At 41.8% G+C, this 24,709-nt stretch overlaps 2 protein-coding genes and 1 non-coding gene across 3 annotated transcripts in view; 2 read left to right on the top strand and 1 right to left on the bottom strand.

Annotated features, from left to right (window-relative positions):
* LOC103359233 (protein LCHN-like) overlaps positions 1-8,221 on the top strand; it is a 13,584-nt gene extending 5,363 nt beyond the window's left edge. Inside the window, exons 4-9 of the mRNA XM_008284470.1 lie at positions 2,379-2,535; positions 2,628-2,766; positions 4,224-4,355; positions 4,441-4,591; positions 5,067-5,135; positions 6,697-8,221. Coding sequence (XP_008282692.1) covers positions 2,379-2,535; positions 2,628-2,766; positions 4,224-4,355; positions 4,441-4,591; positions 5,067-5,135; positions 6,697-6,892 — 844 coding nt within the window. The 3' untranslated portion in view covers positions 6,893-8,221. The remainder of the gene's footprint in view (positions 1-2,378; positions 2,536-2,627; positions 2,767-4,223; positions 4,356-4,440; positions 4,592-5,066; positions 5,136-6,696) is intronic.
* Positions 8,222-9,412: 1,191 nt separating this feature from the next.
* Positions 9,413-24,709, bottom strand: part of LOC103359240 (FYVE, RhoGEF and PH domain-containing protein 4-like) — a 21,836-nt gene continuing 6,539 nt past the window's right edge. The window contains exons 2-17 of the mRNA XM_008284478.1: positions 23,557-23,718; positions 18,097-18,225; positions 17,470-17,998; positions 16,011-16,467; positions 15,780-15,925; positions 14,539-14,695; positions 14,319-14,457; positions 14,155-14,213; positions 13,832-13,975; positions 13,487-13,659; positions 12,231-12,261; positions 12,053-12,136; positions 11,840-11,965; positions 11,622-11,768; positions 11,400-11,540; positions 9,413-9,863 (exon numbers count right to left, since the gene is read on the bottom strand). Coding sequence (XP_008282700.1) covers positions 9,609-9,863; positions 11,400-11,540; positions 11,622-11,768; positions 11,840-11,965; positions 12,053-12,136; positions 12,231-12,261; positions 13,487-13,659; positions 13,832-13,975; positions 14,155-14,213; positions 14,319-14,457; positions 14,539-14,695; positions 15,780-15,925; positions 16,011-16,467; positions 17,470-17,998; positions 18,097-18,225; positions 23,557-23,718 — 2,879 coding nt within the window. The 3' untranslated portion in view covers positions 9,413-9,608. The remainder of the gene's footprint in view (positions 9,864-11,399; positions 11,541-11,621; positions 11,769-11,839; positions 11,966-12,052; positions 12,137-12,230; positions 12,262-13,486; positions 13,660-13,831; positions 13,976-14,154; positions 14,214-14,318; positions 14,458-14,538; positions 14,696-15,779; positions 15,926-16,010; positions 16,468-17,469; positions 17,999-18,096; positions 18,226-23,556; positions 23,719-24,709) is intronic.
* Positions 24,292-24,363, top strand: trnaq-cug (transfer RNA glutamine (anticodon CUG)). The gene has a single exon. It is a non-coding gene; the product is annotated as a tRNA-Gln (tRNA).

Here is a 24,709-nt window from a genome sequence, read left to right as displayed (position 1 = left end):
TCATAAAACTTCATGGCAATACAATGAAAAGCTACTGAGAAATTTTCATAGTATTGGAAATAATTTATAACTGTGACAACCTAACGAAGCTCCTGCTGCTGTCCGACGCTGCAGGTGTTTAATAAACCCAGAGGAAATAGTTCTAAACGGCCGGAAGCAGCAAACATCCGACGACATTCATCATCGGTGACTAACATTAATCTTAGCTGTCGGCTTGTGTCACATCAGCTGCACTTCTTTGTGGCGTTGCACTAATTAGGAGGCTTCAAATTAGCACCTTCCTCCCTCCTGTGTTCCCTTCAGACGGCCTCCGTGTTCTTTCCCCACCACGGACATTTGTTCCGTCCCGCTCCGTGTCACACTTCCTCCTTTGAACGCAGCTCTCTCCTTTTCCCCCGGCTTTCTCCTCGGTTCCCACACTCTGGCCTCTGCTGGCCTCCAGTCATGCAGCGGTCATGCTTCTTACTCATCATTCCCCACGTTGCTCGCTCCAGATTCCCCGTCTGCTGACTGCCACGGCGCTCCTCTGTTTCCCTACATAAAGGCCTCGCTTGTGTGTCATTAAGACGCTCAGCAGTTTACGGATGCTTCCTCTTTTCTCCTTGTGAGGGAAACTTTAGACGGGAATGGAACGGCACCCTAACGCGGCATAATTACAGCCTAAAAATACAGGAGGAGAAAAAAAACCCTTAAGTGTGATGAATCTTTATCATTCAGTGAAAGCCGGCGCCGTATCCAGAGCAACTAGAAATCCTCTGCAGAAATCTACCTTGAACTTTACGCTCAGACAGATGCACATTCCTCCCACAGACCTTCCGCCGCCGTGCGCAGCTCCGTATGCAAATCTGTGATTACAGTTTGATGAATTCACCCTTTAAGGCCCGGCGATGGGCTTTATCGCTGATTGATTAATTGACTGACGGAACGTGACTCGGCGGCAGGTCGGGGTTAATCGATGCGTTTGAATTATTTATCAGCCAAAAATGTCAAACAGTTGCTGGTTTTTAGTTTGTCAGGAGCTTTTCTGTGTCACATGTCTGCGTAAATGAAAAAGATCTTTGAGGATTTGTTGGACAAAAAGAGTTCATTTGAATCTGTGATACCTTATTGTCTGATCTGACTAAGCAAACAAGCGAATGGGGGGAAAAAATCAAGTATTTAAGAGTTTTTATTCCTGCTGGGAAACACTTGAAGGTCTCAGAGTTTAATGCTGTTTATCAGTGCTGGACCTGAATATATTCATGACTGTCTGAATTCTAAAAGCAGCCGAGGCCTCATGAATGAAACTAAACCGTGAAATGTATGAAATAACTTCTAAGTTAATAACTTATTGTGTTAAACTTATTAATCTGGTGTTAGGTATCGAGGTCAGGATGTATGTTTCTGTTCTAAGTACAGATGTCAGGGTTAGAGGTCCACAGATTATCAGTCTGGCTGAATATTATATCAGATGTTCTACATTTTCTGTAGTAAATCTATTTTTAAAACCATTTATTTTATTTATGTATATATACACATATTGTATTGTATATATATTATAACACAATATAATGTGTATAATACAAGATACTAATTATATTGTATTATATTATATATTTATATATTTTAATTAATTATGGAATATTTAATATAAATTATATAAATTATAGTATTTTTAGTTTATATATATATTTTGTTTTTATTTATTTTTTCTTTATTTTCTATTATTTTTTTGTGTGATTTAAAGAAGTCTTTTCGGATTGTAAAAAATTCCTGTTTTGCATTAATTTCTTTCTTTTTGTTTTTTTTGGACTTTACAGCCTTAATAAAAGATTTATCAAAGCCTCAATCAGATCTCACCCTGGTGTAAAAGATGCCCGAATAATTCACGCAGTTTAAATCTGAAAAATAAAAAATCTATAAAGACAGTCTGGGTTCCTGTTCTGGATTTAGCAGAATAACTCTTTCCGGTCCACTGCACATCGGTGGCAGTGTGTCGCCACCGAACGACGGTTTCCAGGCCACAGACAAATTAATTTGAATAACAAAGAGCTGCAGATGATTATTTGTTGCACAATACTGCGTCTGCACTAATTAGTGATCGTTAACCTCGTGTGTTCCACTTTGTGTTTGTCCAGTTGGAAGTCAGAGCAGCTCTCTAAACAACGAGTTTAACTATTATTCTGATAATTTCTTTAGGGATAAATAAAGGTGTGCATGCATGTACAGTATTTCCTTTTGCACACAGTGGAGCTTACCTGCTGCTCTGAGCATCATCTGTACCGAGTGTTTTATATTTAAATGTGTTTAATACAAGAAGTCCAGCTTGCCGCAGCACTCTGGTTTTGGATTTCTACCTTGAACAGCTCTTTGGTGTTCGTTTTGCAACCCCTCCTCAGGCTCCAGCTCCAGTCTCCGGGCCACTACTCTCCCCTGGAGGCCTTCTACGAGGACAAGAGAGCGCTGCTGCCCCCCGGTGGAGACGCTGTGGTTACTGCGTGTCCGGCCAACGCCTGGGGAGCCGCCATCAACCACAGCATGCACCCTGAGATGAAGGTTGGACAGACCTTGTATAGGAGGACGATGCCAGCTCCGTCTTTACTTCCTCTGGTTCTGCTCACTAACATCACATCACGTCTCTGTGTCAGATCACCCACCCGGCCGGCTGCATGTCCCAGTTCATCCGGTTCTTCGGCGAGCAGATCATGGTGCTGTGGAAACTGGCTCTGCTCCGCAGACGCATCCTCATCTTCTCTCCTCCACCCGTGGGCGTCGTCTGCTACAGAGGTGAGAGACATGTGACAGTCTGACAGTCTTTCTAAATCAGACATAGTAATAATTCTGTTTACCTTTCAAAACTGCACAAGCACTTTGAGCTGTGGTAACTAACCTAGTGAAGGCTTTCCCCTCATTTATCACTAGTATTAGTCCAAAAGCAGCACAGGGAGTCCTTTAGCACAACTTTCTCACTCATTTTGCTTGACAGTTTCTAATCTATGAGGCTATAAAGTGAGATATGATGCAATAATTAAACTTTACTGTGATGAAAACTAAACTTACATTAAACTTAGACTAATGTTTCTCACCAATAATGAATGTAGTCTGACGTTCCAGCTGTTTAGAACTATTTCCTCAGAGTTTATTAAACACCTGCATCAGCTTCATTAGTTTGTCATAATCATGAATCCTCCCTGATATGAAGTCAAGAACCATCAGGATTTAACAGCAGCTTCCACTGCGTCACAGATTGTTGGTTAAATATTTTGCTCCCCAGACTGAGCTTTCAGTTTGGCTGCTAAAGAAATCAGAAATAAACTGAGCTGCTAGTTTTTGGGATACTTTGATAAGCTGCTATTAGCTTAGATTTAGGCTTTTATTGGGTTATTGTTTTATACATCACTTGGTGTATTGATTAATCTCACATTTATGTCCAAATGAAGCCATTAACAAAAAGATGATCTACAGTCGTCCTCAGATTTATTCATACCCTCCATTTAAAGAAGGAAAAAATCAGCAGAAATAAGTTGAAATTGACAAAAGTAATAACAAATAAAAATTTAAAGAAAATCATGGCATTGCTTTAGAAGGTGGTTCAACAGAAATATCTTAAAAAATAATTTAAAAAATCACTGCAGTAGTGTTTTATGTAACTCTCAATCAGACTTCTGCACCTGTTGACAGCAAAGTGCTCTAATTTGTCTGGGACACATTTTTTTAAAAATTTTTCTTTTCAACCACAATTCAAAAGCAATGTCTTATTTCACTAAATTATAATTTAGCAAATTTTTATTTATTATTACTTTTTCCAGTTTCTAGTTATTTGAGTGCCTATTGGGAATTTTGCCTTTTCTTTAATGGAAGGGGACGAACACATTGGAGGACGACTGTATGTCTAAATGACTAGAATGACGTCACTTCCTGTCTAAAAAGGGCTTATGAGATATTTCAGAAACACATTAGCTTTGTGGCTGCTAGCTAAATAAATAGACTCTCTTCTGTGTGTTTCCCAAAAATGTGGAACTATTCCTTTAATTTCAAAGCCCCTATTTAAATCTTATTCACAAACCTCTTCTGCTGATTGACTACAGGAGTCCGGGGCTCGTACGTCTCAGTCCGTATAATGCGTTTCTTTCCCAGCTGCATCGTCCCACACATCACCTGCTGCGTCTCGCTCTCTTTCTCCCACACTCATGCATCTATTTTCTTTTTTTTAAATCTGATTTCCACCCCCTCTTCCCTCTCAGTGTACTGCTGCTGCTGCCTGGCCAACATCTCCATCCCCGGGGTCGGCGTGGCCGTGCCCGAGTTCAGGCCCTTCTTCTACGTCAACGTGGCCGACATCAGCGCTCTGGAGAACGAGCTCTCCTACGTGGCCTGTAGGTGGATCCTCCAAACACGTCTAAAACAAAACAGAAAAGTCAGTCCAGTGCAGGAGTAATCAGCCCCTCTGTGTGTGTTCAGGTACCACCGAGAAGATCTTTGAGGAGAAGAAGGATCTGTACGACGTGTATGTAGATAACCAGAATGTAAAGACCTACAGAGACGGTCTGAAGCCTCTGCTCCGCCTCAGCACCGCCGACAGGGACAAGTACCGCAAGTTAACAGAGCAGAGGTACGGAAATCTGGCGCTGTGGGCCTTTAAACATCTTCTGTTATCAACACATCTCATAAAATTACATTGTCAGACCTTGAAACCCCCTGATTCAGTCCAGAACACAAGTCATCCTGTTGTCTTTATTTTTTGTTTTAACCAACGAATATCTGCTCTAGTTGGATTCTTTCAGTGGTGATTGCTGCAGATTTAGGATCACAGCAGCATGTGTCAGAGATAAAGTCATATTTAGCCACACTAACGGTGTCAGACCTAAACTTTGCCCATGAATTTGGTTTCTAATCCACAAAACAAATGACTTTTCAGCTGGACTTTATGTTAAATGCTCATTAGCAAACACAGTAAAGAGATCCCAGCATTAGCAGAGCACCACTGAGCCTCCATGTATTCAGTCTACACTCCTGCACACAAACCTCACAACGACAGACAGACAACAAGTGTGTGTGTGTGTGTGTTTGTGTGTGTGTTTGTGTAGGCAGATGCTGCTGTACTCCCAGGAGGAGAATGGAGACTGTGTGTCCAGCGAAGAGGATCTCTTTATTCTGTAAGTACACAGTGATTCATTTAATTAGTCCGTTAAATGCTAACTAGTGATGAACCGCCGCGCCGCTTCATCAACAGGCAGTGACAGCCGAGAAGCTGAGGAGCAGTTTCTGGGTGGTTTTGCCTCATTTTTCTCAGCAATATAAAGTCCTGCAGCTCTATGGAAACAGAGGGAAGTCAGAAATGTCTAATTTGCAGGACTATTAAAACTGCATTAATCTTAATTTTTAAAAGTTTAATTTCTTTTAAAAAAACCTGGACTCGACATGTACAACATTTCCAAGCCCCCACAGGTGTTACCAATACATCTGGTGGCTCTACATGCTACAGATATTTTGCATTTTTAATTAATTCTCATACTCGTCTCTGCTTTTCTAAACACTGCCTGCAGTTCAGCCGAAAACTATTTTTGATGCGTGACTGTTGGTGACAGCAGAGCCACTGATGGCTTCACGGCTGTGCAGGAGAGTGAATAATTTTTAGTTTTTTACAGAATCTATTTAGAGCAAACGGTTTCTATGAAATATCAGGATTTAGGTGCAGGTTTGGTTAATTTATCTGACAGAGAATTCAAGAATTGTTGACGAGCTAAAACTCCTTTTATGTTTTTACACTTTCTGACTCTGATATATGGTGCAGTTTTGGTGATTTTTTTTTTTCAGATAACAAGCTTGTTTTGGCAGTTTGTGGCATTAAGAGGATTAAATTAAACCCAAAAGTTATCGAGCCTGAACAAATTCCTCTCGTCTTTCTCCTTTGTTTTCATGCTCCTTCCCTCTGCTCTGTGTACGCCAGAGATCTCCAACTCCGGTCCTCGTGAGCTACTGTCCTGCAGGTTTTAGATGTTTCCGTACTGCAACACACCTGACTCACACTAATGGATCTCCAACGGCTTGTTGTCAAGTTCTACCCAAGTCTAATGATCCATTCATGTGAGTCAGGTGTGTTGCAGTACAGAAACATCTAAAACCTGCAGGACAGCAGCTCACCAGGACCAAAGTTGGAGATCTCTGATGTGAAAAGTTCCTGAATTTTTCTTACGTGACTGTTGGTTCCAGCTGAGTCAGTAAAGGCTTTGCTGTTTCCCTGAAGACCACAGAATTTTTTGGTTTTTACAGAAGCCAGGTATAGCTAACTATTTATTTTTGGCGATTTTTTAAAACGAGACATGCAGAGAAAAAAAAACAAACAATTTTGATAAAATATGAAGATTTCAGGCTTCAATTTGGCGACGTTCTCTGACTGACACATTATATGTCGTCCAAGAAGCGTCAGAAAGTTTAAATCTTGCTCTTTGAAAAGTTTCTGATAAATGGTGTAATTCTGGTAATATTTTATTTTTAGAAGATGACAAGCCTTTCAAACCAGTTTGTGGGGTTCAGACGGATTAAACTAAACCCAAAAGTTATCGAACCTGAACAAAACCCCCTCGTCTTTCTCCTGGAAGTTATTACATCTCACAAAAGGGCAGATTTAAGCTGATCCTCGGTGCTTTTTTTCTCCATGATACCACTCGAATGAATGACTAACATCAGATTCTCCTCTACCTGAACTCTCCAAAGGTTCTTCCTGGAGCAGAACAACCGGATCTTCCAGACGCTGAGCGAGGTGGCGGGCAGCACCGACCCCACGGTGACCCAGGAGAGCGTGAGGGCCATGGGTCTGGATCCTCACGGGGACCGGCTCTTCCTGCTCCACCTGCTGGAGATCTACGGCTACGACACCCTGCTGGTGTCCGAGCAACTGTGCTGCAGCTGAGAGGCCTCCTTGCCTTTCGTCGCTGCTGGTTTTAACGGTCGGAGGGGGTTGAGCCAACTCTCCAGTGCTGCACTACTGACTTCTGGGAGACTCCTCCGAAAGTTGTTTTTTACGTCGTGTGTCTCCGTGTGCTTCTTTGGTTCTGCTCCTTCACAAACTGACGGGTCAGCTCTCGTGGCCAGGTCTAGAGATGAACTTGATTAAGATGGATTTGTCTGAACCGGACTGCATCAGGGGCATCTGTTGGAAGACGAAGCGAGACATCCGGAGATTTCAGCAAAACAAAAACACAGACTGAAATTTTTGCTGTATGAAAGAGAAAGAGAGGTGGACTTGTTGTAAATAATCCTGATTTCTTTTTGTTTCTTTTACGTACCCGTGCGTCCGATTCTTGTTGCTCTCCTCGTCTCAAGTGCTGGATTCAAACGTCCAACCGTTGAAGCCTCAAGACCGGGGCCTCCTCGCTCGCATCTGTACCAACAGGTCCAACTGCCTTTCGAAGCTGTAACCGTCACAGCGGCATTTAACGCTACCAGTCATGGATGTAGGACGCTTCATTCCGTCTTTATGCGATTGTACGGATCATGTAGGAGAAGAGGCTCGTTAAAACGGTTGATTTCCACCCGAGCAGTGTTTAATTTTCTCGTCAACACAGAGGTCGACTGAACTCACAACTTCAGGTGTTTGTAGATATGAGCTTAATTTTCTTTTTTTTAGCAGCTAAAACATCTCAGAACATAAACAGTTTTAGGCACAACTCTACAATGTGTAAGCTTTGGATATTTTTCAAGCACATCCCAGCAGCAGATAAAGATAATTTAGCTCCAGCAGGACGGTATCTTCATGTCGTGTGTTATAGTTGATGCATAAGTGATTTAAAAAAAAGAAGTTTTTTTTTGCTTGTCAGGGATGAAGAAAGAACCTTAAACCGGCTCTAACTGCTATTTTTATAACCGTGTATCATAGGTGAAATTGTCGTTATTGGAAAGCGGCGGCTCGCGGTGATGAATTATCGGCCGAGTCCGCGGCTTCACGTGGCTTCGTTCAGTTCGCTCACGATGTCGTTTTAAGATGCAGCGCTTCACGAGAAACTCACAAACAAATGTCTCTGCACAACAGAAACGAAGCCGATTAGAGCTCGACAGATACAGAAAAATGTAAAGCAAGCAAGAGCGGCTCCATTGTTGTTTGCAACATCGTCTGCAGCACATGTAGCAGAGTATCGCAGCTGGGCCGACGGCGGTGCCGAGTCGAGTGGTGTCTTCACAGTTAGTTGCTAGTTTGTGAAATACATTGCTGTAAAGTCAATAAACAATGACCCCATCTTCACTTTTTTCTCTCCCCTTTTCAAAATAACTGGAATCAGCTGAAATATAAACATTATAAACACGTTTCTGGTTTACTTACATGATGCATCAGAAGTGTACGGTTGGTTTAGCAGCACTTTTTTGTTAAAAAAATGTCTGAAAACACAATGCTAAAGTTAGTTTCTGACTAGTTTGGTTTTGCCTTTTTTGCAGAATATAACAGTCTGGCTGCACAACATTATCATTTAGGTATAGAGGGAAAAAACTGCCTATAATGTCTTTAAAGAACATTATCCTGCTCGTGGATGGAGGGATGAATATCATCATTTTGGGAACAAAATTTCAATTTTTTTTTAAAATCCCCCCCCCCAAAACATCACTATACTGGTGCACATTAATATTCTAAGAATGGTTTAAGAACAAGACACTTCTAGCTGCTTACTATTTACATTAAGAAGGCACATTTAAATAATAATAATAAATGACACTGTGGGGTTGTAACATAAATATTTAGGTATTTTGTTCAAGAGTTTCATTGTCATATGCCCTATGCATGTGCATTTTGTCAGATAAATTTGTATTTTTATTTATATTTTTTTCATATTTAGGCCAATTCTGTGTCATTTCAACAATTTTTGAATCATTCTGAGAAATTACCAAAAAAACAAACAAAAAAAAACATCCTAAATCACGTAAAAAGGTCCAGAAGAACGCAAAAATATTGAAAATTGGTCCAAAATGACTCAAAAGTTGTACAAAATGATTTTAAATTTCTCCAAAATTATTAAAAATGTGTCTCAAATAACATAAATTTGTCCAAAACAATTCAGAATTTGTTAAAAAAATAACAGAAACTTTCACACATTGCACAGATTTCCACGACTTGACTGCTGATAGCCTGTCAGCTCATCCATTTGTCCAACTTCCTGGTGAACGCTGTCTGGTCTCTCAGTGGTTTAACACATTTTTCAAAGTGCATGAGGTATATTTGGAGAAAAACGGAGGCCAGAGTTTCTCCTTTTTTTTCCCCTACACTTATTTTTAGTGTTCACTTGCTACCTGCTGAGTGTAAATAAGCAGCTGAATGTGTCTCACTGAGCCTCTTTGTGTCACTGGAACGTCCTCGATGTCCGCTGGAAGAAAATAACAGTAACTTCACTCGTAAAACAACCTGCTGGTGCAAACATCTCTGCAGCTGAAGGGAAAGTCGGACTCCTGTTAAAACACTTTTACTTTATTCATTTTAATATAAACCGTTTCAGAATAAAGCGCACAGCCACTCAACAGAGGTCTCAGTCTGAATAGTGTCCATCGTACTCCGCTCTGGATTTCCTCCATCGAGCGTCGGTGCGCTTGTTTCGTCTGCTGCTGTAATGTTCATGTCTGTATTCACACAGTACCTCCAGCACTCAGGACTCGTTCTCCTTGTTGACTTCCTCGCCGCCGCGGACGCCTCCACATCCGGGTCCACCGATGCCGTTCGACGTCGCAGCGGCGGCTTTAAGCGCAGTCAGCCAGCTCTGTCTGAGGTCCGGGTCTTCACAGGAGAAAACGTGGGAGGTCTTGTTCTGGTTCAGACAGAAACCGGGTCGACTCCGGAGCTCCTGGGGGGAAGAATCGACGCTGCAGCCCGGCAGAGGAACGCTGAGAAGAGGCTTCACGTCCTGGAAACGCAGGAGGGAAGAAAGGTTGAAGACATGTCTGTCAAAATCTGCTTTCCCACTAAGTTCCCTTCTACAGCAGAAAAGAATAAAATTACTTTAATGTCGTAAATGGAACTGGAGCATTCACACAAACAGTTTTTGTCTTTCAAGTACAGTAAGAAATGTGCAAAAACAAATATAAACATATAGTAAAAAAGTATTATGCACAAGTGTAATCTATGAAAACAGTGATTTAGCTCACTTGGTGCATTGAGAACTATAAACTCTGCACATTGCTGAGCATATATCAAAGTTTAATGACTTAAAGTACTGCAAAAAAGTACACACAAGGTGCAGTAGTATGTAAAAAATACAGTATGTACAGGTTCAGTACATGAAACATGAGGTGCAAGAAGTAAAGGTGCACCATTCATCCATCCATCATCTACACACCGCTTTATCCTCACTAGGGTCATGGGGGGCTGGAGTCTATCCCAGCTGACTCAGGGTGAAGGCAGGGGACACCCTGGACAGGTAACCAGTCTATCACAGGGCTACACTTAGAGACAGACAACCAGGCATACTCACATTCACACCTACTGACAATTTAGAATCACCAATTAACCTCAACATGTTTTTGGACTGCGTGGGAGGAAGCCGGAGAACCCGGAGAGAACCCACGCTGCACGGGGAGAACATGGAGACTCCACGCAGAAAGATCCCGGGTGTCCTCACCGGGACGTGAGCCGGCGACCTTCTAGCTGTGAGGCAACAGTGCTAACCACTGAGACACCTCGCCAAAGGTGAAAAAAAAAAAGAAGATAAAATGTAGATATTTCCTGATTCTGTAAATGTTGGAAGTTCTAGTTGGTGGTGTTGGAAGTTTTAGGCAGCAAGTAAAGAACAAATATAAAAGCACTATTCGAAACTTATACGTTCCACAATCAGGCTGGAAGGCTTTAGTGTCTTGATCAGTTTCTTTCTAAACAAAAGGCCCAGAAAAACAATAAAATAGCTAAAAAAAAACCTGCCTTGGTCTCCGTGGTCCATTTTCAGTAGGTTGTGTTTTCAAAGCTGTTGATCTTTCATCTCAAACAGAACTTTGTTAACTTTTTACTGTACTTCAGCGAGACGCGAACCACCGTCAAAGTCCTGAAAACTAAACCTGAAGTGACTCCAGTAACCTCGAATCCTGCTTCGTAGCAGAGTCATGATGTCAGCTGAGGCAGGGTTTTGTTTTTCCTGGAGTTCAAGGATATTCTAGTCGTCTGTGGGCAGGTTTCTTATTATTTCTTCATCCATCGAAAAACAACGATTGCAGAATCTGTTTCAGCACCTGATTGCACAACAGCTCTTCATAATTTTAGCCTTGTTTCCCCTTTTTCCCCCACGTGAACACATGATGAAGGATCCAGACACATCAGTGTGTGACAACATCACACGCGTATCCTTAGAGATGCAATTAATCCAAAATAATCCAAGCAGAAACCAGTTGGCAACAATAATTAACATCTGAAGCTTACAAAACACACATGTCTGAGTTTTTCCAGTCCGTACCTGTGGTTCCGCGTACAGGTGGAGGACTGAAGGCTCAGTTCTGGTGAGGACGCACCAAACCCGTTGCCGGATCACGGGACTGTCGCCGTACTGCAGGAACCCACTCATCACACCGTCAGTGGAACCTGGAGGTGGATCAGACTGGGACAAAAACCACAAGACATGCTCAAGACGTTGGTATTTTTAGATTCTAATACGACAAACTGCTGGACTTTGGTTCACCTCTAGCGTTCTTCTCCTTCTCTTTCCGTCCACCTTGTCCCCTCGCTGGCCGGTCAGGATGGAGAAACAAGTCTTGCACACTTTGTTCAGCTTGTTGCCGTCGTACTCCAGAGCCACTTTATTGTCCGAACACCTCCAGCACACCACCTGAGGGAGCAGAGAAACCGTCACCTCTGGGAAGTCCGCCGCTAAATTTAAGTTTTGACTGCATCACTCACAAAGCCGCATGCTCGGCAGTGGTGTCTCCTCCTGGTCAGGGCGTTGAAAGGCTCCTGGCAGTTCATGCACAAGGTCACCTCGTTGTCTCGGATCCAGCGAGGAGCCCGTCGGCCCAGTTCTTCTGACTGTAAAGCAAAAGCATATCATATCTGGGATGTTTCATATTCTTACTTCTTGCCTCCATACTCCAAAATAAATACGATCCAACTCACCGGTTCTCCCACGTTCAGCTCCTTGGAGGCCAGTTTGAAGGTTTCATGTTTCCTCTGAAACACATCGATGGCTTCCTGGATCGTCTGGAGATTAAAGTCACTTTAGCAGCTGACACAGTTGATTCTAATCCCTGCTCCATATTACACACAATGTGCTGCAAATAAATGAAAATCGTACCTTTATCCACTCGTCTCGGTCTTGTTCAGAGCTTTGGGGGAAAAAACACGAGATTATATTTTAAGTAGTGAAGCAGAAGAAGTTTAATAGTACAGGACACAGTGTGTTGAGTACTCTAATACAACAATTAATGCACTTTATAACAAGAAAATTACAAAAACAATTAATGCACTTGATAACGAGCAAGTACAAGGTGCAAACAGTGAAAGGTCTGAACCTATAAAATGCAAAATCTGACTCGGTTTATATTTGGTGTCACTCTGCTCCCACTGCTCCTGCCACATTTAAAACACTCACTGGAAGTCCGGTTTTATTTCAGCACAACAACTCACTAAATCTCCTCCTCTGTGTGAAAACAGCAACTCTTCTGACTTGAATTTCATTCTGGAAAAGAGGAAGAAGTTGGAGGATGCCACATCTGGCGAGTTAGGCAGGCGGAGATGCAGATTGAATTGGTGCGGCCAAAATACTAACGTTGTCAACATGCTGTGAGTAGATGCATTGACATAACGGAGCATCCAGCTGCTAACATACCACAGTTCAGGTCACTTGTGCTGAATAATAATGCTTAGATGGCTCAGGACGTTACAGAAGAACTTAGTTTGAACCTCAGGGACAAATTAACGGCGCTCAACCCTACAAATGTAAAGAAAACAACGAGCATCCTCCCATCCTTCCATCCTCCCATCCTCTCCTGACTCGATAAGCCTTCTTCAGTCTTGAAACCTGCAAAGACTGCCGTTTCTTCTCTGGGTTGCAGCTATAGACCCAACTATCAACAGAAACTCTCACAGATTTCAACACGGTGCTGCTTCGATGGTGAAATGTGCACATTCAGTGATCACAAAAACCGCTTGCATTGGTCCTGATGCTGACCTCATGCAGAATCCCGACTCTTGAAAGTTACCATTTGCACCAGTTTTATGCGCATTACTCCATTTGTGCACGACAGGAACAGTTGCAGAACATTTTGATTGCACCTTGTGAACCTCTGCAAAACTTATAGTTCACCAAATTTCTTACTTACTACCAGAAGGTGTAAGAAAATAGAAATGTGCATGAAAACGTGTAGCGTAATTGGATTCATGTGCCAGACGTCTTTATTTAAGTAAGTGCTCGAGTGGCTGCAAATCTCTACCTTCACTAAACTTAACTACCGTTCTAAATTTGACTGAACTCCATTTTGAACCATTAAAACCTTGCCAGACGTACACGTTCATGCAGCTCAGCTGGTGTGATGTGGCGTGAACACCCACCTGGCCTGTAGCTCCAGAGTCCTCTCCTTCCCAGAGACCTGGAAGGTGTACTGGTGGTCTTCATTGGTGGTCTGCTGCACGTGCATGCCCTCCACTCCGATCCGGCATCGGACGGTGAAACGCTGGCCGACGAGGCTGAACCTCGGAGAGCAGCACAGCAGGAAGTTGTTGAACTGTGGAGAAAAGTTGCGCACCGTCAATCCAAAGCTTGTGCAATCAACTGGAATTCACAGTTTAGAGTGTTTTCACGGTAAAGATTGTAAAAGTGCAGTTACTCTATGACAGGAATGTAAAAGGAAATGAAACTAGACAAAGAACTATCTGTTTCTACATCAGTGTTCTGACCAGGAACAGGTGTCTCTCCATGGCCGACGTGTTCCTGGCGGCTAGCTTGAGCAGACGACCTTCCCTGAGAAACTCGTTAGTCGGGTTGACCACCTCCTCCTCGCCAACCATCTCATAGATCTCCAGCAGCCGTTTCAAGCTCTCCTGTAGCCAAAGAAACATCGAAAAACACTGAAACAAATCCACAATTGATCCATCAGTTAACAAAAAGGGATAAAATGCCAATTAAAACCACATTATCAGCGTCACTTTTGGTAATTATTGTGGTGTCTGGCTGATGAAATGTCACTCGGCACAAGTGAAGGTAAACAATGATGACGTACAGCTTTGTGGATGGCGCTGTTTGAGTGTGTGGCTGCCATGGAAATAGTCTCCAAGGATTCTGCGGGGAGAGATTATAGACATAATGACCTTTCAGACACAGATGGGGACTTAATGATGGATACAGCAGCACATAATGAACTGATCACCAGACGGTACAACTCACTGTGAGCAAACTCGTAGTCGGGATTATCCTCCGGCAGCTTCTTCAGATAATCCTTCAGCAGCATCTCGTACCGTGGAACCCTCTGGACCGGCTCCAGCATGTGGTGCTGCAGGGTGAGGTTCCCGCACACCTCCTGGCTCTGAAACAGAACAAAACCTCTCCATCGGATCACGCAGGTGGACGGGACTAAATAATGGATACGCTTGTGAGTGTTTCTTACCTGTATGTCCTGGATGATGCTTCTGAAGGCGGAGGAACGTTCAGTCCAGGTTCTCACCAGCTCCACGGCCTGGTCGAAGTTCCGGACGTAGTCGGCGTACATCCTCAAGAAAGGTGCGTTTTGCAGAAGGACTTTACCCAAACCGGGGCGCTCACACCTGGATTCAGTAGAAACGGGAAGGTTTGAGTGTCAGAGAGCGAAGACATGTTCTTTTTTTGCGCCACAGCGGCTTCAAAACAATTACGATGAAGTTAAAGAATAAACTTTGAGGTTGAATTGAAGAGCTTCTACATTGATGTCACATTAACAGTTTAACTTTTTTAAGAGAAGAGATGGTAATGAAGTTGATGGTAATGAAGTTGATGGTAATGAAGTTGAATGAATGACATTCTGAGGTCTACAAAGACACCGTGAAATATTTTGTTTGCCGTGTTGTGATGGCGTGCTAGACATGCAGTCTTTTTATTTTAGAAAAAAACAAACATGAGTCTGTTCTTTAGCAAAACAGATGATTGATTGGAAATATAAAGTCCTGCAGCTCTATGGAAACAACACAACCATGACTGGAAGTAGAGGGAACTATCATACAGTTTTAAAGCCATAAAACATTAAAAAAGAGAAAAAAACAAAAGTTTAATTTCTTCAATTATGTTTAACATGTAAAACATTTTCCAAACTCCACTGGTAGAATCATTTTACTATTTTGCATTTTCAGTTTGTCTCCATAATCCTCTCCTCTCTGTGGAAACACTGCCTGCAGTTCAACCGAAAGTTTCTGGGTTTTTGCCACGGGACTGTTGGGCTCAGCTGACTCACTGATGGCTTCACGGTCAGGCAGAATTTTTTGTGTTTACCAGAATCCACTTGCTGCCAACAGTTTGATTTTTGGCAGATTTTTAAATAAGAAATAAAGTTTAAATTTGATGAAATATCCTGATTTTGAGCTTAACTTTGGTTATTTTGTGAAGGAACGGCACGTCATAGATAAGTAGCTCGAGGGCCGTCTTAATTCCCCTGATGGTTCTTCATGTTTTTACAGTTTCTGGCTCTGATGGATGGAGTCATCTTTGTGATTTTATTAAGACAACTTGCCTTGGGTTAGTCATTCATGCCCATTTTGAAGAGGATCCTAGACCTGATGAACAGCTGTAAAAACTGCTTTTCTTTTCTTTTGCAAAAAATGTCATAATTGAAAATTTTCACACTAAACTGACTTTTAAAATTAAGTCTTAACGACCCACCAGTGGCGGATGCAGCTCTCCAGGTCGGGCAGCAGGAACTGGCTGTGGAAGGAGTAGATGGAGGAAATGTTGGAGAAGATGTTCCTTATCACCTCTGGAGGAAACGAGCCGCGACCTGCTTCCTCCGTTAGCCGCGAACAGAACACCTGAGGTCAGAGAGGCGTCATAGTTGACTTCTACACAAGGAAACACCCGTATAAAGAAAAGAAGGAACAAGGAAGCCGCACTCACCTGGTTGAGCAGGTGGAGTCGAGCCACGTAGGCCTTCTCCGTCTGCAGCAGCTCGTTGGCGATCTTGTACAGTTTCTGCTCTGTGCTCTCTTCGTCTTTTAGCTCCTCTCCACCTTCCTCCTCCTCCTCCTCCTCCTCCTCATTTCCGTCACCTCTTGACTCCTCCTGAATCCTCCCATCTCCCGTGCCGGCTTTAGTCCACTGGCAGGAATACTTGGATCCGTGTCTGGTGGGCGTCCTCCCCACTTCCATCTCGTCACCGACTCCATTCACCACCATCCAGTCTGTCCTCTGCACGCCGTCGTTTATTCGTCCGGTGGAAGTTTCTCTGTCAGGACTCGTTCGATGTCCTTCATCTGTGGTGTGATTCAGTCTGTGGTGAGCTGCTGCAGGTCCGTTACAGTTGAGCGACTGCATCGGCTTCAGAGGAGAACGTTCAGATTTATCACAATGAAGTCTGCAGGGGGGGAAAAAATGAAATGTATTTATCATTAACAGGAATCAAGTGATGATCAGAAGCTCCATCTCAAAGCAAAATAAGGACATTAATAACAAAAGATATTTGTTAAATTTGAGCATGATATATCACATACTTCACAACATTTTTTTATTTTTTTTTAAATGTCAGCCCACTTTCAGTACATTTTTTTGGCACATTGAAATTTCAGGCTGTTTTAACAACAACATCACAGGAATCATTAGAGATAAAAGTCCAAAAATAATCTGCAATATTGGACAAATAATCCCTAATTATAGGTGAGTTGAAATATTGGAAAAAAATTGAAGCAGTCGTGCAAAGTCTTGAACAATATGTAGCTGCATGTCACAATAAAACAACAACACATAGAATCATTTACTTTAACCTTCATAACTGACTAAAAGTTCAATTAAATAACTTTTGTGACATATTAAAAAGTGTTCCACGTGATTTATTTCATGTTATTGTAACTTGCAGCGACAAATGGTTCAGAAAACATCACTAATTGACTTCTGCGTTATACATTTTTTTTTGTTAATGTGTTCAAAAATTGAACTTTTCATGATGACAGATTCAATTTATTCCACTCGCCAAATATTTAAAGACTGTTTGATGTACTTGTACAATATTTCAGATTCTGAATCAGTGACATGATGAGAAATAACAGTGAAAATTTCAGGCTTTTATCTTGAAGAGTTCCTGAGATGTTGTTGTTCAAACAGAGCTTCACATTTCAATGTGTACAAAAAGGTGCTGAAAGTGGGTCAATGGGCTTTTTTTTCTTCCAAATTTGTCTTGGAAGGTTCTTATATATAAAGCTAAAAAATCCACAGATGCCATTCTGAATATGCATAGTTTATGATAAAAATGTTCCCAGCGAATCAGAGATGGTCGAGCAGAAGACCCCTGATGATTTGAGATGGAACAACCCTCATACATCGAGCTACACCTGCATGATGCAGACCAACTTGAGAATCCTACCTGCTCTCATCCATGTAAACAACCAGATCCGGGACACTCAGAGACTTCCCTCTGTCCATCTTGTTGTTTGGGATTCTGTGCAGGCTCAGCCAGGACATGGAGCTCTTGGCAGGACCGGAGCTGCTCATCTTCCCCTGAGCAGGGCTTGGCGTCCTCAGCTTTCCCATCAGAGGGCTGTGGTTTCTGGGGGACAGCTTCGCGGGGCTGTGGCCTCCTTCCCTCAGCGGGCTGCAGTTCTGGATGCCTCTCTTGCCCGGACTCGGAGATCCTAGCACCGGACTGCTTGCGAGGTTTGGAATCCCCTGTCTGGCTCCATTCAGAAGGTGGCTTCCTCCTCCTCTGACTGGACTTAAGGAGCCTAAACAACCCTGCGGAGGGCTGAAACAAGGAACAGGAACTCCATGACCTCTGTTAGGACTCTGGTCCGGCTCTGTGCCATTAATTTGCTGAGGTAGCGCTGCTCTCGTGGAGCCGACTGGATCTTGTCTGACGCTCGGAGGGCTCTGGAGGTGAGCTGGTTTAGGAGGCACTGCAGAGACAGAGTGTGGTTGACGGGACAAAGCAACAAACACTGAGCACAGGTAGCTTTTATAACTTATGCACACAGATAACTTGATCTGTGCCTACCTTGTGGTTTTAAAGGGGATCCCTTTACTGGGCTTTTCCTGTTATCTTCCTCTGAACCAAAATAAGAGTTTAGCTCTGATGCACGAGCTCGGGCACAGCTGTACGAGCCGCACAGTCCACCGCTCAGGTCTGAAACAAATCAAAAAGAAGAAGAAATAAGAAGTTAACAGACCAACCAACACTCTGCATGACAAAGATGATTATATTACACATCTCACGTGCTTTACTGAGGATTTATCTGTTGCAAGGGCTGAAATATTTCGAATATTTGGATATCTTGGCTGCACAAGAAGCAGAAAAATCTTAATATCTTGCAGAATCATTAAATGCATTTTCTTGAAAAATGTCCACTTTTGGTGATAATCACTTCATTTTTTCCTCAAATCTCATCCATAGATCATTTGTTTGCAGCAATAACACTTTGAATAAAACAAGAGCTCCCCAGAAACATAGTTTGCCCACGCATTTCTATTTCTCACATTGGATCAAACTCAAAATGACGCCATTATTGGTCTGTTATTAATGCACAAGGACAAATAATCATATATTGGCTTTACTAAAGACAACAGCATGACATTCTGCTCTTCGCATCATCATCAAAGCTTGGAAAATATTTTCAGTGTCATTTAACCGATGAGTTCTTTGCTTTTTTTGTGTGAAAAATGTCAATCAGTGTTTCCCCAAAGCCCCACAATGCGTCCGCAAATGTCTGGTTTTGTCCTCAACCCAAAGATGTTCAGTCAAAGAGGAGGAAAGAAACCACAAAGTATGCACATTTAAGAAGCAGGAACAAGAGAATTTAGACTTTTAATAGGTTAGAATTCTTAAATAGTTACTCAAACCAACTAATCAATTACCAAAATAGCTGTAAATTCATTTATTAGTTGGCAACTAATTGATTAGTTAAATCTTATTTCAACTCAAAAACCAGAAAAACCCAAACTTTCTTGCCTACGTAGTATTGAAAGCAGGCAGAACTTTTGCTTTTTTATAACATATATTCGTACTAATAGGAACAATGATGAATAAAAGGTAAATAAAGTGCTTTATTAATGTTAAATTGACCTTTTTTAACCTCGTAAAAGAAAGTGAGCTCCACCAAAAGCCATGGCGTTGTTGGCTCACTGCTCTGCTTTATGGAGAACTGATTTTGCTGACGTCTTGGAAACTACATGAAACATTTCTTAAAGGATCTTGTTCCTTTTCTACGGCTTTAAACGACAAAAACACACAGAAAACCTTAAGACCTCATTGACATACCAGTAATGTTTTACACTCATGCACGCTGCAGGTTGTTTCTGGATAATAATCTGCAGACGTACATGAATATATGATCACAAAATCACTGCTACTGCATCTTACATGTGCTTTGTTTTAATTAAATTCACCTCCAACTGATCAAGTATCAGCTCTGAAAACTGTTTCCTTGATGCTGTAATCAAAAAAACTACATTTACTCTCATTTTTATGCTGATTTTCTCTAAAAAGGATCCTCACAAGAACACAAAAGCTTCCCATTAAGCTCGTCACAGCGTTTTAAAAATCTGACTAATTACCACCCCACAACAGCAACGTGCCCTTTTCCAAATTGTGTAACCGGCTGTTTTCTTACCTGCACTTTACATGCAAACTTATGCAAGATTATCCAAGATTATCCGCTACTTGTACAAGAGAGGAAATCTTTCCTGCTCGCTCCCGGCGGCGCTGCTGTTCGAGGGGGGATCGGTCGGTCATGTGGAAGAAACTAAAGCCGACTTTCTCAGTGTTTTACTTCTGCTTTCTCACTTCTGTTTATTTCCTCACAGTCTGAACTTTTCCAGAGTTACGAGTCGTGTCTTCAAGGTGACATTTAAACAGCACTGAGGAAAAGTCTGCGATTTTGGGGGAAATGTGTTCATTTAATTTCTACATTTTTAATCGGAAAGTGCTGCTCCTGAACAAAAACATGTAAAAGCACAACTTGTTTTTACAATTATTAGAAAAATAACAAGACAGCATGTCAATTTGTGAGCTTAAGAGCTGCTTATATGTTATATTTTATCAGGTTTCTCACACTTTCCAGCTGTTATGCGAATTGTCTCCTGGTTGTAGCTTCATGAGGAGCAAACAGGTAAGAGAGTGTGATTGTCTAGAGCCGTCAAACAGTCGCCGATGCAGATTATTTATAGAGAAATGGGCAAAATATGATCCCAATATGGTGTTTTAGTGTGTAAAAGTTTAGCCAAATATCAACAGATCCTCAGAAACAGTCAAAAATGTTAAAAAAGAAATAGAATCCAAACCTAAAATCATGTGTCATCCAAAGCAAACAGTTATACTTGTTTGCAGGACCACAACTAACACAAATTATGTGAAAAAACAAAAACACAAATGAAAAAACTGACATTAGGATATTTTGTCTTTCTAGGATATGAAAAAAAAACTGCTGTAAATTTCAGCAAATGACTTGAAGGACTCGATTTGCAAAGATTATTCATTTTGTGATTTAGCAGACGAGTGCATCAAAAATAAGAAAAAAACATCTTTCTCATATGGTGCAAAAAAAAAGGAAAAGGCATCTGGAATAGTTGTTTTTTGTTATATTTGCATGCAATTAGTGTTTCTTTCTGCAACCAAATCTTCCTTTTCGGCGTTTCTCGCTCAGCGTGGAAGCTGCAACTCTCCGTCTTGGTAATTAAGTTTGCAAACCTTCGTTAACCAGTAAACTTCTCTTGCAGATTAGTCTTGGAAAAATGAGAACAGTGAGAGTTTTCTTTTGTGTCAGGCGGAAACATTTTTTTAAGCATGATGTGCATTCCTGAAGCTGAAACATTATCAGCCCACGTACTGGTTTTTCGAGTCTTGTAAGCTGCTTAAGGTGGTTAAAGGATCACATTACATATCTCAGAAAGTAGGAAATGTTTCTCACAAAAAAAAACAGAATCAAACAATTAATAAACTGAATACATGTTGCTAAGAGTGGCTAATTAAATATACTGAGCTCTGAAAGGGAAGAATTTACCTCGTTTTGTTTTCATTACATCCAGCATTGGCACATTTCCCACTACTTTACATCTCCTGCATTGATTTTTTTCTCCCCCCACTGGCCTTGAGAAATAATCAGCAGCTGGGGTTTTACTACACTTATCCTCCAAAGTATTTTCCTAACTGGATCCAGTGTGCATGACATGGGGATTATATGCAACACTGAAGATTTGAGATGCATTTATCTCCAAGTTTCAGCATCCGTCTTGCAGGAAAACTTGTTTAAACGACCTCATAACGAGCTAAAGAACAATGTGCATGAAACAGATCAGAGTACTGATGGTACACGCTGCGTCTGACGGTACAATCGGAGCAAACGTTCTTCTAAACGCGCGGTTCTGCTGCAGTGGACGAACAGTGAGGCTTTGTGTGTGTGTTGGAGGGTTTGACAAACGGTGGTCTCAAGGCGTCAAAGTCCAGGCTGAATCAGGGGGAAGAGATTTCACTGCAGTAATCCAACAAGCTCCTAAAAAAATAATGCATGCACACGCTCACACCAGCACAAGGGCTTTGTGTTCACGAGCTGACAAGGAAACTAAAATAGCATTTGCGGCGGTAAGCCACGCACAACACGGAGGGTTAATGCTCTTAACCGCTGCCCCGGTCGCCGGCTTACAGGGCAGCTTGAGCCAAAGAGCCAAAATCAACACCGAGATTTTTGAGACATTTTTGAGCATTTGTCAAAACATTCAAACACCAGCTACCAAAATTTAGCCACTATGGGTCCAAGACAGCTTCCTGCCCAGTTTAGTCTCCATGCAGTTGAATATACAATACACAAAAGAAGTGAGGACGACCCTCTGCAAACTAAATGATTTTATAGTGTCATCTCTAATCAGCTGCATTATTTTTAAGTATTGTGTCTTGTACGAAAGCAAACTTAAACTCTCTAGTAAAGACTATATTGAAAACATAGGCCCCAAACCTTTCATCACCAACAAAACTGAGTAAAACTGTGATTTCCAATTGCTGTAACTGCATACACGTGGGTTATAAAATGAGCTTTGAACAACAGAACTGTCTCAGTTTTGCACATATATGAGCTCTGTCTATGTGTATGTCTGCATGGTGGCTCCACGTGGAAAAGAATTGCCAGAAGACACTGATTGTGAGACTTCACAAAGACGGGAGAGGACACAGGAAACTCCACCACAAACCAGCAGACACAGTTGCAGCAGTAATCAGGAAGTACAGAATGAACAATAGTACCACTAATCTGAGCTGCTCCTAAAGTTGACAGTCGACTGCTTTCACAATCCAGCTCTGCAAGACAAACAGACGCTGCTTCGGACTTGGCACAGGCGTTAACAATGGAAACCAGAGTTCCTGTGACAGTTTATTATGTCGACTGTTATAGGCAGTGTCCTCGATAAACACCCTTGCTTGCTGTTCGGAGCAAGTTGCAAGAATCTTTACTCAGATGCATGAAAAAAAAAGCCTCATGAATACCGGCAGCACATTCTTTCTGGCTCAGATGAGATCCTGCATGTTTGATGTGAACCACAGTGAATGCAGGGTCCTGACAGTGAAGCACAGAGCTGGAGGTGTGCAACAGGTGCTGAGTGGACGACATCTATAGATGCACTATGACTGTCTGCGGATAAACCAAAACACTGGCTGACCACTGCCGGTCTGCAGGAGTTAATCAGAGGAGAAATAATCCAACAGAACACCTTCGTAGTCATCAGACAAGTGTAGAAAAAAAAAATATTTGAAAGGTGTATTGACTTTTCTTACAGTGAGTTACAACAGTTCAGCTTAGAAATAATGCAACTACTGTAAGGTCATAACGCGTTTAATGATGTGACTGCACTCAATCACTCACTGATATTGCACAGAGTCTATTGATTATTGCACAAATTATATTGATATTGCACAGATTCTATCAATTATTGTGCAGCATATATTGACTATTGCACATATTCGATGGATTATTGCACAAATTATTTTGATTATTGCATACATTCTATTGATGCTGCACAGATTCTATTAATATTTCCCAAATTCTAACGCTATTTCACAGATTCTACTGATATTGCACATATTTTGCTGATATTGCACACATTGATATTGCACAGATTATATTGATTTTTGCACAGCATCTATCGATTATTGCAGAGATTCTATTAATATTGCACAGATTGATTTTTGCACAGCATCTATTGATTATTGTACAGATTCTACTGATATTGCACAGACTCTTCTATATGTGGAATATAAGTGATACTGCAAAATGTGTTTTACATGCACAAAATAACATCAATGCACAGTTTTAAATGCGTTGTTGTTGCACCAGAGTGAAATATTTCTACTAGGACCAGTGCTGACAGCAGCTCAGAGTCATGTCTGCAATATTGTGCAGTTAATTCTACAAAACAACCTTTACACATGTCTACCAGAGACTACAGCAGAAGGTAAAGGTGTGTCCCTCCTCACCTGAGCCGTCGCAGTCCCCCACAGCTCCTCGGACTTTGCGTCTGACCGCAACCCTCCTGAACTCCTCCGACTCTCTGCCGCCTTTCAGCGTCAAACTGTTTCTCTTCTTCAAGTCAAACATCTTCACAGACACTTTTAAACTTCTGTCCGACGCGCAGCAAACTGTGGAGCAGCGACGATCCGCAGAGCTCTGCTCCCTCTGCGCCTTCACGTGCTCAATCACCGACAGCTGAGAAGCCCCGCCTCCAGTTTAAGTGGCCACGCGCCCTCTCACCTGGCGAGCCCCCCGGAGGAGAGCGACCAATCAGGTGGAGCTACGTCACTCCCAGCATAAACAATGGAGTTTGAGGAGATTTGAGCGTTTATATGATAAAAGGTGAACCCTGAATGTCGTTTATGTTCATTTAAATTCCTGTTTTTTATATAAAGAAAGAAAAAACTTCATGTATTTACAAGTTTAAAAGTTTATAAATGCATGAAAATAATTTAATGCATTCTGAAGTTTATACATCAATACACAACTACATTATTTATGTAAAGCCAACCACTAAATGTATGGCACCAGACGAAAATTCAAAACATGCATAATGGAATGTGTATCAACCTAATTATGTTTTCTGTAAACATAATTTGATTGGGACAGACAGACAGCCCTCTAGTGGCCATCAGTTGGTAACAACGTGTATTGCCAGAAGTGGGATTCGAACCCACGCCTCTCAAATAGCTGTATGCGTTGGTTCCATGGTGTAATGGTTAGCACTCTGGACTCTGAATCCAGGGATCCGAGTTCAAATCTCAGTGGGACCTGACTTTAACAGGAGTCAAGGGGAAAAGGCACTTACATGTTAGTTGATATCAGATGATAAACATTCATTCAAATGAGTGTGATGCAGGTTTGTCCAACACATATAAAGGCAGCCAAATACAAAACTGCTGCATATCTATCCTGTCTGTAAATGTTGCAGCTTTTTGAACAAGCAAATTCACAACAGAGGAACTGTGAGTGCAGAAAGGCAATGATACACCAAGATCACTTTCCCATTATAGGGGTACAAGTTTCTAAATATAATGAAAGAATCAGGAAGTAAAAACTCTAGCTGTCAGAAATGGAACACAGGAAACCCTGTGTAGGGGTTCCATGGTGTAATGGTTA

This window comes from Stegastes partitus, unplaced genomic scaffold, assembly GCF_000690725.1.
Source record: "Stegastes partitus isolate 25-593 unplaced genomic scaffold, Stegastes_partitus-1.0.2 Scaffold360, whole genome shotgun sequence".
In the NCBI taxonomy this organism is placed as follows: domain Eukaryota; kingdom Metazoa; phylum Chordata; class Actinopteri; family Pomacentridae; genus Stegastes; species Stegastes partitus.
Note: the sequence above shows the minus strand (reverse complement) of the source record. Positions and strands in the feature narration are given on the sequence as shown.